The 16,779-nt window shown below is 34.9% G+C and overlaps 1 protein-coding gene across 1 annotated transcript in view; it reads left to right on the top strand.

Moving 5' to 3' along the window:
* LOC123827236 (T-cell receptor-associated transmembrane adapter 1) overlaps nucleotides 1-11,047 on the top strand; it is a 33,486-nt gene extending 22,439 nt beyond the window's left edge. The window contains exons 4-6 of the mRNA XM_045851688.1: nucleotides 3,682-3,746; nucleotides 5,790-5,878; nucleotides 10,421-11,047. Coding sequence (XP_045707644.1) covers nucleotides 3,682-3,746; nucleotides 5,790-5,878; nucleotides 10,421-10,678 — 412 coding nt within the window. The 3' untranslated portion in view covers nucleotides 10,679-11,047. The remainder of the gene's footprint in view (nucleotides 1-3,681; nucleotides 3,747-5,789; nucleotides 5,879-10,420) is intronic.
* Nucleotides 11,048-16,779: the final 5,732 nt, after the last annotated feature.

Below are 16,779 nucleotides of genomic sequence, written 5' to 3' on the forward strand. Positions count from 1 at the left end.
CTCCTGAAATGGTAGACTGATAGACTTAAAGGTCTTTCGAAAACACAGAGCTTTCTCAGTCAGTAGGATAAGATTTATTTTTTGAAATTTATGATGTAGATTAATTTATTTAATTTTCTTTTTTTGTTGTTGTCAGTCAGTAGGAAAAGATTATACGTCTCTGAAAGGTCTGTTGTTTTTTTCTTCTGCATGTGGGCATGTCTCTGGCACATCCCAGATCTGGGCTGCAGGCAGTCACACACACATACACACATTCAACTTGTTTTTATGAGTGCTCTTCACCTTGGATTCTGTAACATAATTTTCAAGTCATTCGCTCAAATCAAGAGTAATTTGCTGACTTTGTAACAAAGAAAATCCTGCGTAATTATGTATAAATTAATCTGATGACTGATTTGATACTTGCCATTTGAAGGGCAATTAAGATGCAAAGTGAGGCTCTGGCTGGTGTAGCCTAGTGGACTGAGTGCAGGCCTGTGAACCAAAGCATCACTGGTTTGATCCCCAGTCAGGGCACATGCCTGGGTTGCAGGCCATATCCCCAGTATGGTATGGGGTGTGCTAGAGGCAACCACACACTGATGTTTCACTCCCTCTCTTTCTCCCTCCTTTCCCCATCTCTCTAAAATAAATAAATAAAATCTTTAAAAAAAAGATTCAAAGTGATAGAAAGTCTCATGATCATTTTGCTAAAGACTGGATTGGTAGTTTGGGGATGAAGATGGTAAGAATCAAAAGGGAAAACTGATAAAATACCCATCTCAAAGCAAACAGTCTCTTAGCTGTAGGGCAAATACAGAAAAGAGGTTGGTTCTTTTATAACATTTAATATAATTAATTCAACAAATAAGAACTTCACTGAACAGTAGAGATGGAAAGATGCAGATTCCCTCAAGGGTTTAATAATAAATCTATTGTAATGAATCTCCATGTAGGCAAAAATTGATTATACAACACAGATTTTATCTATAAAAAGTGGTTGGGATGTTAATTCACATATTTTTATATATATATATATATTTCACAACTTGTTTATTTCTGATTATGTGCTTTGAGAGCCAAAAGTAGCCATGGCTTTAAATAACATTTATATGCTTGTGGAGCCCAAACATATATTTGCTGATTCACAGAAATATCTATTAAGCAAATCATGTTAACACACAAACCAACTTCTAATAGACCCTCAGCTTGCTCTTTCTGCACTATGACAACTTTCTAGTACTTTAAAATGCCTTTATTTAGTTTTGTAGAAATATCTTTCATTTTTATTTGGATATTAGAATGTTACATTTATATAATACAATTCGGGAACTGAAAAGAACAATAGGAGTTAAATAGTTTAACATCCTTGATTTATGAATAAGAAACGTAACTCAGAGAATTTATGCCCAAAGTCACCCAGGCAGAAGTAATGGCTTTTTAAAAATTGAATTTAATTATTTAATCTACTTAGATAATAAAGTATTAAGACATTTTTCTAAAAAGGACTTCACAATAAAAGAATAGTAAAATATAAATAACAACTTTAAAATATAAACTAGAGAAAATATATGTAAAAGTAGAAAATATGGACCTTAGTAAAAGACAATATTATTTTAAATTGTGGAGAGTCATAAAATGTGCTTATTGGTTAGAGGACTATTTTAGACATTTTTCTGAGCAATAGAGAATCTGATCTAGCCCCAAACTCAGAAGTGCACTGGCCCCTGGGACCTAAGCTTATTTATGAATATATTTTTAATAGTAATTAATCTTCCATGTAAAAACATTGCCAAATATTTGTGCTTGAAGTTTATTAAATATTTACAATAGGCTGAAGCTATTTGGCATTGTTGAATATACACACACACACACACACACACACATAAATTTGTTGAATATATATATAAAATTATTGAATATATATATAAAATTAGTTAGGTAACATATATATTACCTAATATATATATTAATATATATAACAAATATATAACAAACTTATATATGTATATAAATTTGTTAGTTAGATAACTGCTTCTGAATAATATTTTATTTGAGATGATTAATCATTTGAGACCTGCCTATAGACACAGGGCACTGCATTATAAATCACATCTTATTTTCATTCATAACAAATGAAATGATGTTCATTTTTTAAACATGATTTATCATTTGCAGATTGTATCTGCTATCTGTGTGGGCTAGGAAAATAGATGGATTGTCTTATTAAAAATTCTTTACCTTTTGCTATTATATTCTCTGCATAGCCAGAGGAAAACCATGAGCAGGGTCCCTTCTGCATACCAATATTAAGCTATGTTGAAGTATGGATAGAAAGAAGGGTTATGTATGAGTTCTTTTGTTATAAGATAAGCAAAATACATGCCAGCATCTGGACTTTTCAAACCATTTTATCCAGGTATCATTTGATCTGTAATTTTTTAAGGACATCTACTTGCTATTTACATCTACTGTCTCCTTTTAGAAGCACCACTAGTAATATAGGTGTTAAGCCTTGAGATAAGAGTTCTTTTTCCTTTTGTTGCAATTTCCTCCAGCTCTCTTGGTGATGTATAATATCAAAGTCAAAGCAATGTTATAAAACGTCCCTCTCACAGCCTGATGGGTCTCTGTTCCCAGACTGCTGTTGTGAAAGCTGGTCACCAGGGTCATGTGACAATGCTGGGATGGCTGCTGAAACCCTTATAGGATTACTGAGAGGAGGCAGTAAGGAAACTTAATCAAACATCAAGAGCAAATAAGATTCAGGGCTTTAAGACCAGACTTGCATCACAATCCTAGCACTGCCAGCTACTGTCTGTGTGTCTTTGGAGAATTTACCTCTGGGAACTGCAGATTCCTTTTATGCACAGTGGGGATAACAAAATACATCTGAGGGTTGAATGAGTATGGACATAAAGAAAAGCTTTAGTAATTGGTAGTTATTGCTGATAACATAAGGTTGGGCAAAATACGTTAATCTATCTGAATCTCAGACTTCTCATATGAAAAGTGGGGAGTGATAATAAGATTTTGGTAGAATTTTGCTGGATCTTTGATATAATGTATGTAACACAGCACAACATCTGGGTATAATAGGCAATCAATCACTTTATTGCATCTGCCAATATTTCCTTGGCCTTTTATTTTTTAAACATCCCTGTCAATTAATATTTACTTAGTAAACATAGTTTTAGGGGATTGTTCAGAGTGAAAGTCTGGGCAAGTAAACAGACAGCACAATATATCGTTACAAGCACAGGTAACCTAGGTTCTAATCCCAGTTCTGCCCTTTACTACCCTTATGACCTTCAGAAAATAAATGCCCTCTCTGTGCCTCAGATTCCCTGCCTTTAAAATAGGGGTGCTATAGTGCTTATTTGGTCAGATTGTTTTAAGAATTGAGTAAATGAATATATAAAATTCACTTCAAGTAGCATCTGACAAGCAGTTAAGTACTAAGTAAGTACTTGCTATCATTATTTCAGGAAAGAAGTTCCAAAAAATAACTCTTCAAATTTATACACACATGGATGCAGGCATGCTTTCACACTTGGATTCACTCAATCACGTATAAATGTATCTACCTTAGTTGGCCAAGGCCGCACAAGAACAAGTTTACTCAATATGGAATTTAACTGAGAAATTAGTTAAGAACTATGTGTAAAGTGGATTCTAATAATTTCTTTTTCCTTATTATAGGGAAGATGAGTATTATATTGAAGATACACCAATATATGGTAACTTAGATAATGTGGTGGTCCCAGGTAAGTTTCATTTATTCAGAAATTAACTTACCTATAAATTAATACATCCCCCTCCTACTCAATTCCACAAAGAATTTGAGGTAGCTTAGTTTTTGTCACAATCATATTTAAATACTCCAATGATAACCATACATTTGAATATGTTTAACATATCCAAAATCACACATTATAAATGCATCGCAACATTAGGTGTAAATTAATGCCCTGTTCCCACATGCCCTCCACTTGACTCTAGCAGAAATGAGAACGCAGGAAGGCTCTGTTACATAAATTTTGACACATGCAGAATTCTCTGAAATACTATTTCTAGAACAGAAAATAACCCACCCAGAGAAACAGTGCTTTATGCACAATATACAAAAGCAAATCTACAATGAAATATCTGAAGTAATGAATACATCTTCTGGTTTTCCTTATTTTAACTCATTCTCTGTAAGTACAGAACCTAGGGCTATTTCGACAGCAAGTGGGGAGAGACCTAAATCATTACTGAGTGGGTGATATATGTTTGTTCATAGGTGATAGGTACTCATCAATTCCCAACATGTTATTACTTAAAACATCCCAACCACCCAAAAAGAAAACACCACAAATTCCTCAAAACAGACAACTGTGATCTGATCCCAGAGCTCTGATGAGAGAAGCCGGGAGGGTGATGCCAGCGTTTAAGCCTGCCCTTGCCTTGCGCACACTTCACTTAATTCCCAGCAGGAGAACTGGGGCCGAGCTCCTATGGATCTCTGTCTCCAACACAGATTTCCAGGAATGGACTAAATTGATCAGACTCTATATACCAAAACAATGTGGAATTCTCCTAGAGTTAGGATGTGAGAGTTTTATGGGATTCTAGAATTTATATAATTGTAGTCTTTCTTCCATTGTCAAGTACCCTCTAATCCCTGCACTTTGAAGAATCAGGAACTGCTTTTCAGGAATGAACTAGTAAAATGAATGTTCCCTCCTGTTTCACCTTGCAGAATCATGGTGCTCACCTATATAATTTTGAGGACTTCATTTCCTATGTATTCTGGTGGCTTGAAGCCCACCATACCTATAATTATCTCCACAGCTAAGTGAGCACACAGGTCACTCCAACAGGTTCTGATTTAGCAGGCAGGATAGGCCTAGGAATCTGCTATTTAACAAACCTCCCAGCTGATTCTAATGCATGTATTCCATGGACTATGCTTCAAGAAACATTTATGCTGTGGACTCTTTCTTTCATGTTGCTTTCAGAAAAGGTTAAATAATGATGAGATATCTTCTTTTATAGTAAATATAACTTTTTTAAATGGGATCAAATTGGGGCAGTCCACATTTCTGCCAGGTGACTGGCCATCCTACCAGTCACTCTCTTTCCTTTCCCTTTAAAATAGATGACTCTGGGATAAGAAAGGCATGAATGATTCAATAAAAGTATCGTCACTGGCTGAAACAAGTGCCCGTCTGCTGGCTGGTGGACATTGCACAAGATCTCCAAGTCCTTAGAGTCAGCATTAGAGAGCTTCAGAACAGACTGTCTAATGTGCCCTGTCACTGATTTATGGAATAAAAATTATAATCTAAACCCTGTTTTTCAATAATAGGATTTAAGGTTCAGAACGCTTCAGTAAAACTCATGGAATAACATTACCAAATTGTAATCATCAGTGCAGGTACACTGCATTATGCCACCTTGCGTCACTTGCGATCATACTTAAAGAGAAAAGAACACAGGCAAAAATTTAACTCATGGGATCTCTATAACATCTAAATGGTAGTTTGAGATTGTCCTGGCCTACAAATGACTGGGATCTAGTCCTTATCCAAGTGACTTCCTTTTGACTTGTTAACACTGTGAGACAAAAAACTTCACCATCTCATCTGACCCCCAGAGAACAGTTAGTGCTTTCTTACCTCTTTGTATCGTCATGAAAAAAGACAAGTTAAATGATTCTTGTGGGTTTTACATTTATAGCTAAACATTGTTTGGGTCATGTAGTTTTGCTTGTGCCAGCATATTCTGTTTTTCCATTGTGAATCACAATCTTTTCAACTCCTAAGAACCAACGGATGAAAACTGCTATGAACAAATGAAAGCCCGACCAGAGAGATCTGTGAATGAACTGCAAGAAGCCACCCCACCTGCACAGGTGAGTTCTGTTTTTTGTATCAGAGGTCATGTTTAGTATAGAGCACAGCACAGCTTCAGGTTTTAAGAGCAGAAAAGCAATGCATTCTGATGTACAACTAAAGCAACTGTTAGAAATGTTGCAGTCTGAATGCATCCAGTTCTGGGACCTGAGCTCCAAAGGGAAACTCAAAGACAAGTAAACACTACTCAGACCCACATTCAAAGAGTCAAAATTGTGTGCAATTACAAAAGCAATAGATTTAAATGGAAAAGCTGATTTTCTTTTTAAGTAATCAATTAAGCTTTTTTACTTTCAGATTGAAAAAATTGTGCCACAGAGATAAATATAAAAGTTGACACATGTATAATGCTCAAAGACCGAGATGTTAGTAATTTATGGGGAAGGGGGAAGGGGGGAGGGAGGGGGAGGGAGAGAGATAAAGAGAGAGAGAGAGAGAGAGAGAGAGAAAACTTTAGTTAAAAGGCAAGTTAGTTGGATATAAAAGATCATACTTCGGTTTTACAAGGTGAATGAGTATAAATTTTCAGACAAGTCCTATGTCTTTGGTCTTGCAACAAGAGATTGACACACAGTAAGTGGCAATAGGCAAGGCAATAGTTTAAACAAAAATGTATAAAAACCTTAGAAGACATGAATGGCTTCTTCTTTTTCTACCACAATCAGCTCAACCTTCTTAGACTGACTTCATCAAAAACCGTTCATAATTCTTAGCCTACCTGTTGCTGCAGTGTACATTTAGTTAAAATAGTTCTTATTAATTCTTTCTAGACAGCCCCAACACTCTTGGGGCTGTCTAGAAAGAGCCATGGGGCCAGTATTTCCAACGCAGTTGTTATGCGTCAGGCCTTGTATTATGTCCTTATATGCATTATCTTCTCAGATTTCTGTGAGGGAGGCAGCATTATTATTCCCATTCAACAGTCTTGAAAAGGATGAAAAACTTGCCCCAGAGCATTCAGGTCCTAGGTGGGGGGACAGAATCTAAATTTAGCCTTGTCTAACAGAAAAATATTCCACTTCCTGAAATGGCTCACATTTTGAAACTTCTCAATAATGTAGAATTTTTCTATTTTCCTCTCTACAAATTCCCTACACAATCAAAATTCTTGAAATTTTTATTAAGAAAGCAAGATGTGGTGAGGTTTAAGCAAATGTAAAGTTGCTGTATAATGGGCAAATCTGTCATCTATGTCCAATTAATTGTAAAATGTCATTTTAGATAAAAGGTATGAAAAAAACATGTTATAATATGACCAGCTAAATCCATGAAAACAAAAGGAAAACCTCTAAAATAGGGTTAAAATATAACCACACCATCTAAAATGTAGAGAGATTCATAGCACCTTAGCTGTAAAAAAACTGAGAATTTGGAATAGAAGTTACTTTTAATACATATGTATTAAACAGGCCAGCTTTATTTGAGTTGCATCAGGTTTTTACTAAAGTGGAAATTGTTCAAAGCCTTAAAATGTCCTTAAATGCCTTCTATTTTATAAATTATAAAATTAAAGATACTCTAAGGAGATTCATTTTTATTCTGTTACACCCTTCTCACAAATTTAGTTTCACAAATTAGAGTAATTTCTTTATATTTGCTTGATTCCATTTTATTGGAACGATCATTATCTTTAAAACACTGCCCAGTTTGCTACTATAATGCTTACTTTGTTACTATAGTCCATTACAAAAGCATAAGTAATCTGCAATATTATGCATAAAACTTGATGGATGAAGTGTTTGTTGGAAAAATGGAAATAAGTTTCTTGCCCTTCGAAAATAATGTATACAGTTCAGAACTTGTAATTTCAGTATTTCAATCTTCTTTTAACTAGGCAGAGTTTATCAGCAAACCTAATAATAAAATGAGTCCTCAAGAATTCTCATATCCTAAAATATTTGAGGGACACAAGTGTGAGCTTGCTCTGCTTCTCTTATCTTCATGTCAAAATCTCTCCTCAATCTCTCCTTTTCCTCCTATGTGAGAAGCACCCTCTCTCCTTTCCAAAGCCAGTACTACTCCTTATGCTCTTGACCATTTCTCCTATTTCTGTCAAGATCTTAAACATTAAATTATTTGTCTCCATTTTTCACTTTTTAAAACCACTTTGCCCTGGCTGGGTGGCTCAGTTGGTTGGAGTGTCATTCTGTACACCAAAGGGTTGCAGGTTTGATTCCCGGTAAGGGCACAGACGTAGGTTAGAATGCTTGATCCTTGGTTGGGGGCATACAGGAGGAAATCCATCGATGTTTCTCTCTCACATCATTTTTTCTCTCTCTCTCTCAAATCAATTTTTTTAAACAAACTATTTGTGTATTTACTTACCAATATGCACACCAATATTTAAAAACAAAATAAAACTTGACTTCAACTTGTTTATCTCTCTAACTACTAAACTGATTTTACTTTCCTCTATTATTTTCATTTCTTTCCATGGATATCCATTCTTTTACCCCTAGCTCTATATTTTCCACCCATACACTCAACTGAAGTAACACTTGGGAAATCTCAGTGACTGTGCCAGATACAATTTTTGGTTCTTTCCCTGGGTCACAGTTTTTGAACTCTACGGCACTTGATAAAGTTGTCCCGTTGTTGATCAGACATACATTATTGGAATGCTTTAAGCTATAAGTGCAGAAACTTAATTCAAACCACTTTAGCATAAGAAGAACATCTCTGGTCACATGACAGCAAGCTGTAAGGGTGTGTTTTGTTTTTGAGACGACTGGCTACAAGGGCTCTCTTTGTTTCTCTTCTCTCCCTGCTTCCCTCTGTTACTGACTTCATTCTCTTCTATTACCAGACTCTTCCACTGAGGTTGCATAAGCCACTGCAAGTCCCAGGTTTTCTTCCTCTCAGCTCTAGGAAACAACACATGTTCTATTCTTGCACCTGTACATCAATCCCAAACATGCCATATAATTGGTTCTCCTGAAATCACATGTCATCTATTCTTGGGCCAACTCCTGTTGCCAGGGGGATGGATGGTGTGACTGGTTCTAGCCCACATCATATGCTTAGTCCTGTGCTGGCCCTGGGGTAGAGTACTTTAATCTAGGACCAGGTAAGGGAGAGGATTTTCCCAAAGGAAAATGAAGAATTTATTTTAAAAAAAAAGAATACAACAAAGTGCTGGACAGACACAACAGATATCTATTCCTTCATAATACTGAGTGCCTTCTGGTTATTTCTGGACATCAGTGACATCCCCTTCTCTTTCTGTCTGGGCAAAGACAAAGGAGCTAAATGTACAGGGGAGCAATTGAATTGTTCCGTTTGCCTGAAACACAGAGTTCATGCAGCAGGAGTAGTATCAAGTATGGAAAACCTTGAATGTCAGGATATAAAAGTCAAACTTTAGTATATGGGCTAAAATTTTGGAGACAGGATGGTAAAAATATGAAAGTTGTGCCTTAGGAAGATAATTTGAATATAATATACAAGCTAACTGGCAGAGGGAAGAGACTAGAGCAAAGATGCCTGTTAGGCAGCTATTGCAATTTTTCAGAAATGATTATTTTAGGAATAAAAAGTTAGACAAAATTACCAGAGAAGTTGTAAGTAGGACCATCTTTTCTGCCTAGTAGAAAATACATTTTTTAGAGGTTTAATTAATCCAATGTTGCTTCTTTACCCCTGCCCTCACAAATTGATATAATTTGGCCTAATGATGAAAGTAAATCTTTAATACAGAAATTTTTGGTTTACTCAATAGCTGTCCTAAAGTTTTAGCCTGTAAGTTCTTACAAATATAATCCCACACTTTACCTTTGGACAATGGTTATAGCTTCCATATATATTATCTTTCTTTACTCAGAACACTGTAATTTAGGTACTTTCATTTTATAAGTAAGAAAATTGAGGCTCAGAATAGTTCTTTAAAACAGCCCAAGATGCCATGATTAGCACATTACAGAGCCAGAATTCAATCCTCAGATTTCCCAAATTCAAGGTCTTGCTTTTCAGCCTATTGCTTCCCCAAGTTCCCCTAGTCTTTAGTTCTCCCTGTTCTAGTGCTGACCCAGCTCTAGACCAGAGAGAACTACCAACCCCTCTTAGATGTAAATAAATATCTCCAAGGCCAACCCAAAATAATATTTATTATCATATAAATAAATACTGTTATACTAGTCATATAAATCAACACTGTTATTTTTATATTTCTGAATCTCAAAAATGTAGAATAACTGGGGACTTTTGTGGATGCCATTAAATGACCAATTATTAAGTTACGTGGTAAGAGCAACATAGGGCAAGTGCTCCCTAAGGTAAAGGCAGAAGAGAGGCAGGTAAGAGTCCATCTAAATGTACATATATATTTTAAGTATAAGAAAGATATAAAACTACACAAAAAGTTTATGTAAGCACTGTTTTTCACTAAAGAATCTTGAGTTGACTATTACTTTTTATCATCATTCTGACAAATCTCTCATAACCAGGTAGCTGAAATTCAGAAAACAAGCTTCTTGCCTTTCCCAGAAGTCATCAAAGTGCAAGAATGGACCAACAATGAAAAACTAATATGCCTTTCTTTTTAGGCAATTGATGAAGCACAGATGTTTTACGCCCAACTGAATCACAACTGTGAGGGGAAGCGCAGAAAGCCCAAGAAAAAAAATACTTGTTTGTCAGAGAAGAATGAAGATGAGCTGCTACACGGAACAAACACCAGCCCTTCTAAGACCAGCCTGGTGGACAGTTTCCCACCCGACAGCCAGGAAGTAGAGGAAAACATTCATGATGACCCTGTTAGACTGTTTGGATTGATTCGTGCAAACAGAGAACCTATAAACTAGCTGGACTATGATTTGGCTCTCATTGAAGAAAATTGTAAGGAAAAACAAAATCTCTACATATGACACAGTATGATTTGACAGAGTGACAATCTGATCATTTGTTGGTGGGGTGGTGGCATACCTGCTCTCCAGGGCTTACGTTCTTGGACACTGAATGTAATGTCATGAAAATTAGTTATTTGAATTAGTTATTTGCATTCACTTTAAAAATGTCTAATAGTAAAACATAAAATAAAATCAAGTTTGTAAATTGAGCTTGCTGACATTGTAACTTCACCAATAATACTTAGTGAAATTTTAAAAAATATTTCAAGCATTAAGTGTGTTCTGGAACATATTGAAAGAGGAATAAAAGTCAATTTTTAAAAACAATTTCACTTTTCTAATCAAGGTGAAACACCCTAAAATTGGAAGAATATTTTTTACTTTTTAGTTTTTATTGAATTTATTGGGGTGACATTAGTTAATAAAAGTATATAGGTTTCAGGTGTACAATTCTATAATGCATCATCTGTATATCGTATTGGATTCATCACACCAAGTCAAGTCTCCTTTCATCTGCATTTAACCCCTCTTTACCCTCTTCTACCTCCCCCTACCAACCTTTCCCTCTGGTGAACACCATACTGTTGTCTGTGTCTATGAGGGTTGTTTTAATCCCTTCACTTTTTTTACCTTGCCCCCAAACCCCTAACCCTCAAACAGCTCTCAGTCTGTTTTCTGTCTCTATGAGTCTGTTTATATTTTGTTCATTAGATTCCACATATGAGTGAAATCATATACTATTTGTCTTTCTCTGACTAGCTTATTTAACTTAGCATAATACTCTCCAGGCCCATCCATGTTGTCACAAAAGGTAAGATTTCCTTCTGTTTTTACAGCTCAGTGGTATTTCACTGTGTAAATGTATTACATCTTTTTTATTTTCTCATCTGCTGATGGGCACTAGGGCTGCTTCAAAATCTTGACTATTGTAAATAATGTTGCAATGGACATAGGGATGTATTACTCTATTGAATCGGCATTTGGGGTTTCTTCAGGTACATTCCCAGAAGTGGAACAGTGGGTCATAAGGTAAAAGAAATTTCTGATTGAAAGGCATGGGAGACATTCAAGTATATTCTAAGAGAAGTGGGGTAATCTTCTTAAGAAGTATTTTTTTCCAAATAGAAATATATTTATTAGTTTTAAAAATTATTATAAAATTAGTGCATGTTTCTTGTAGCAATAAACAATTACCTTAAAAAATTTAGGAACTCCACTAGCCAGAATAATCACTATGATCAACATCCTAAATATCCTTCTAAATATTTTTCTGAGCATACCCATGTGAATTTATCAATTATTTTTTTAAACAAAAAGGGGAGTGATTACTATATACATGTTATTTCACTTAATAATATATTGTAAAATAGACAACTATAATTGAACAACAATAAAATAATTAAAATATATATAGTAAATTTATTTTCACTGATTTTTAACTATAGCTTAATACAGTTATATATTTTAATTTTAATGCTTGCATAGCATCTCATTGATGAATATATCAGAATTTATTTAAATAATTTTGAAGTACATTTAGCTAATTTCCAACTTCTGTTTTTTGCTTTTACAAATGACATTGTAATAAGAATGCATCTCCACATGTTTGGTTGTCTGACTTCTTGCATAGGAAAGGAATTGCTGCTTTGAAAGGTGTGCATATTGTGAATCTCTATAGAATACATTACTGAAAGGTCAACAGTTTGGTCAAAGTATATGTCCAACTTAAATTCTGATAAATGCTCCCAAATATCCCTCCAAAAAGTTATTTAATTTTTTTCTGTTATCTTTCTCCATTTGGAATAGGGGTTTAATTGGGTCTCAAATCATCACTGAACAAGATAATTGGGCCCTCAGTCCTGCCCTCTGGCCAGAGCTTAGTGGATTTTATCCATTCTTTCTTCGGTTCTTTACTGAGCTCTCACTGTAACTTAGGCATGAAGTTAGATACTGGTATACAATGATGAGGGATACAGATAGAGACCTTGCCCCATGGAACTTATAGGCTAGTAAAATAGATGAGTATCAGGTTAACAAAAAAAGTGTAACTACTAGTAGTAAAAATACTATTAAGAAAATAGATGAGAAATAATAAAGGGAAAAAGGCACCTCTGAAGAGGAAAATTTAACTTTGAGAACTGAGGAATGAAAAGGAGTCACCCATGTAAAGTGAGGAAGGAAGGGAATGCTGTGTAAGAATTCTATCCACATTTGGAAATGCCTACTTTGGTCAATAATTATTTTTATTATGAATCTGTATAAAATTAAATGCTAATAATTTAAAGTAAAATATTTGAAGTTGTCCACAACTATGTCATAGGAAATACAAAATATAATAATATTTAAGGGCAGAAGAAAAGGAATCATGTTTCTGATTCCAGGGAAAAACGAAAAACACCACAAGAAATAGAATTAATAATTAATTAATAATTACTTATTGACTTTAAGTTTTACTTTCAAATTAAAACAAAATCCTTGCTGTCATATGTTTATATTAATTTACATTTCCATATATACCATGGTTCAGTGAAAATAAAGTTTGATTGTATTTTTGGCAGTTATTTTTTCCTATAACTATTTTACATCATTCACTTACATTATTTACCCAGCCTCCAAAGATACTTAAACTTTTTGCTTCTGGTTTATGTCATTTAAATTCCACTCAATAATAGTTTAAGTTTTATGCATTAAGTATATCTAGTGAGTGATAATTAGGAAGGTTTTTAACTACAAATTTAATATCTATAATAGATATAAGGCTATTCAAGTTATCTATTTCCTTTAGAGTAAACTTTAGTACTTTGTGACTTTCAAAGAATTTGTCTCTCTCACTTAAGTTGATCAATTTATAAAGGTATAAATTGGTATAAAGTTGTTCAAAATATTTTCATTTTATCCTTTAAATATCTGTAGAATCTGTAGTGACTTCAACTCTCTGATACTAGCAATTTACTTCTATGTTTGATAAAACCTGATCTATTCAGTTTTATCAATTGTATTGATTTCCTCAAAGAACCAGTTATTGTTCACATGATTTGTCTATTGCTTTTATATTTTGCTTCATTGAATTGTCCTCTGATCAACATCACATTTTTCTTCTGTTTACTGTTTTTCTTTTTTAAATTTTTTTAGCTTCTTAAGCTAGGAGCTGAGGTCATTAATATGAGACTTTTCTTGTCTAAAATAATTTAGTTTCATAAATTTCCCTTTTTAAAACTATTGTTCGAATTTTCCAAGATGGCCAAGAAGTAAGTGGAAGCTACACTAACCTCCTTCCAGGATTAATCTAGAATTACAACTAAATTACAGAAAAACCATCCTGAACAACCAAGACAAAAAAGTCACTTCATCAGAACAGGAATGGTAGGGGAGACAGAGGAGGTGCGAGAGGGCTGGCCGGGTGTCCACAATCAGCAGCTGAAGTTCCAGAAGGATATTTCAGATGCCAAGGGGGTCCCTATTGATTCTGGACTGTGGGGTCTGTACCCCAACTTGGGCCCCCCAGCCTACGGACCAGAGCCAGAATGGAACCCAGATAATATCTAGCTGTGAAAAGCAGCTGGGTTTCTCTTTGCCAGAGAGAGATGGCTGGAGATTCAGAGAGCCTATTAAAGGGCCAAAGCACAAAATTTTGTCTGTAGCCACTTACCCTGGGCTCCAGGAGAGGGAGGGCAGAATGGATTAGATATGCTTGAGGAGAGTCTGGAGTTGGTAGCTCTGGGAAAAGAACTGAAGGAGCCGCCACCAGGATCCCTGTGCTGAGTCATTCCGCATGCTGCAGAAGTTATCTTTCTGAGGCAGAGCCCTGCTCTCCAAGTGGCTGCTGCCTTAGAGGAAGCATTAGCACTGCCCACAGGAGTTAGTCTGCTCCATCTGCCCCACCCTGTGAAGCTTAAATTATGCTGCTAATCACAGCCTGATCAGTTTAACAGCTAATCAGCTTAACAGCCAATTAGTTTAACAACTAAGGTGGAAAATACAAAGAAGCAGCCAAAATGGGAAGACACAAAAAACAGGTGAAAGATGAAAGAACAAGAGAATTCTTCAGAACTAGATGAAATGGGGGCAATCAATTTATCAGATAGAAAGTTTAGGGTAATAATTATAAGATTACTCAACAACATGAAAAAAGACATAGAAACCATAAAAAAGGATCAGTCAGAAATAAAGAATATAATATCTGAAATAATATACTGGAAGGAATAAGCAGGTTAGATGAAGCAGAGCATTGAATCAGTACCAAGGTAATAGTACTTATATCTGTTGAAATAGACTTTAAAACCAAGGCTATACTAAGAGACAAAGAACACTACGTAATTATAAAGGGAACAATCCAATAAGAGGATATAACCCTAGTAAACATTTATGCACCAAACATAGGAGCACCTAAATATGTAAAGCTAATCTCAATGGACATAAAGGAAGCGACTGATAGAAATACAGTCATAGTCGGGCTTTTTAACACCCCATTGACTTCAATGAATAGATCTTCCAGGAAGATAATCAACCAGGAGACCCAGGCCTTAAATGACTCACTAGATCAAATGGATTTAACTGATATCTTAAGAACATTTCAGCACAAAGGAGCAGAATATACATACTTTTCAAATGCATATGGAAAGCTTTCTAGGCTAAACTATATGCTAGGATACAAAACAAGTCTCTATAAATTTAAGAATATTGAAATCATATCAGGCATCTTCTCTGACCACAATGCTATGAAACTCAAAATCAATCACAGGAAGAATATTGAAAAACACACAGAGACATGGAAGCTAAATAACATGCTATTAAACAATGAATGGATCAACAATAAGATCAAGGAAGAAATCAAAAGATACCTTGAAACAAATGAAAGAGGATACAAAAATCCGAAATCTGTGGTAAACTAGGAAAGCAATCCTAAGAAGGAAATTTACATCATTACAGACCTATATCGAAAAAAACAAAAACAAGGAAAAGCTGAAATAAACAATGTAACTTTACACTTAAAGGAAATTGAAAAAGAACAACAAACAAGGCACAAAATGAGTAGAAGGAAAGAAGTAATACAGATCAGAGCAGAAATAAATGAAACAGAGTAAAAAAAAAAACAATAAAAAAGAACAATGAATCCAAGAGCTGGTTCTCTGAAAAGATAAACAGACTGGCAAATATGTAACTGGATTCATCAAGAAAAAAAAGGTAAAGTACACTAAAAAATAAAATGAGACAAGAATGAAGTAAAATAAGAACTGACACCAGAGAAATACAAAGTATTGTAAGAAAATATTATGAACAACTATATGGCGACAAACTGGATGAAACTGATAAATTCCTAGAAACACACAATCTTCAAAAGCTAAATCAGGAATAATCAGAGAATCTGAATAGATAGATTACACCTAGTGAAATTGAAGCAATAATCAAAAAACTCCCAAGAAACAAAAGCCCTGGACCGGATGGCTTTACAAGTGAATTTTACCAAACAGTCCAAGAACTAACATCTCTCCTTCTCAAACTATTTTAGAAAATCCAAGAAGAGGGAAGTCTTCCAAACTCATTTTACAAGGTCAGCATTATCCTAATTCCAAAACCATACAAAGCCACTACAAAGAAAGAAAATTATAGGCCAATATCTCTGATGAACATAGATGCTAAAGTCCTTAACAAAATATTAGCAAACAGAATATAGAAATGCATCAAAAAGACCATACACCCTGATCAGGTGGGATTCATTCTAGGAATGCAATGTTGGTACAAATTTCTCAAATCAATAAATGTGATTCACCACATAAACAAAATGAAGGATAAAAAGCACATGATCAAATCAATAGGTGCAGTGAAAGCTTTTGTTAAAATCCAGCACCCATTTATGACAAAAACTCTCAGAAAAATGGAAAAAGAGGGAACACACCTAAACATAATAAAGGCCATATATGACAAACCCACTGCCAGCATCATACTCAACAAGCAAAAACTACAAGTGTTCCCCATAAGATCAGAAACAAGACAGGTATGTCTGCTTTCACCTCTTATTCAACATAGTACTGGAAGTCCTAAACATAGCAATCAGA

This window comes from Phyllostomus hastatus, unplaced genomic scaffold, assembly GCF_019186645.2.
Source record: "Phyllostomus hastatus isolate PE091 unplaced genomic scaffold, TTU_PhHast_1.1 phas_contig_86, whole genome shotgun sequence".
NCBI classification, from domain to species: Eukaryota; Metazoa; Chordata; class Mammalia; order Chiroptera; family Phyllostomidae; genus Phyllostomus; species Phyllostomus hastatus.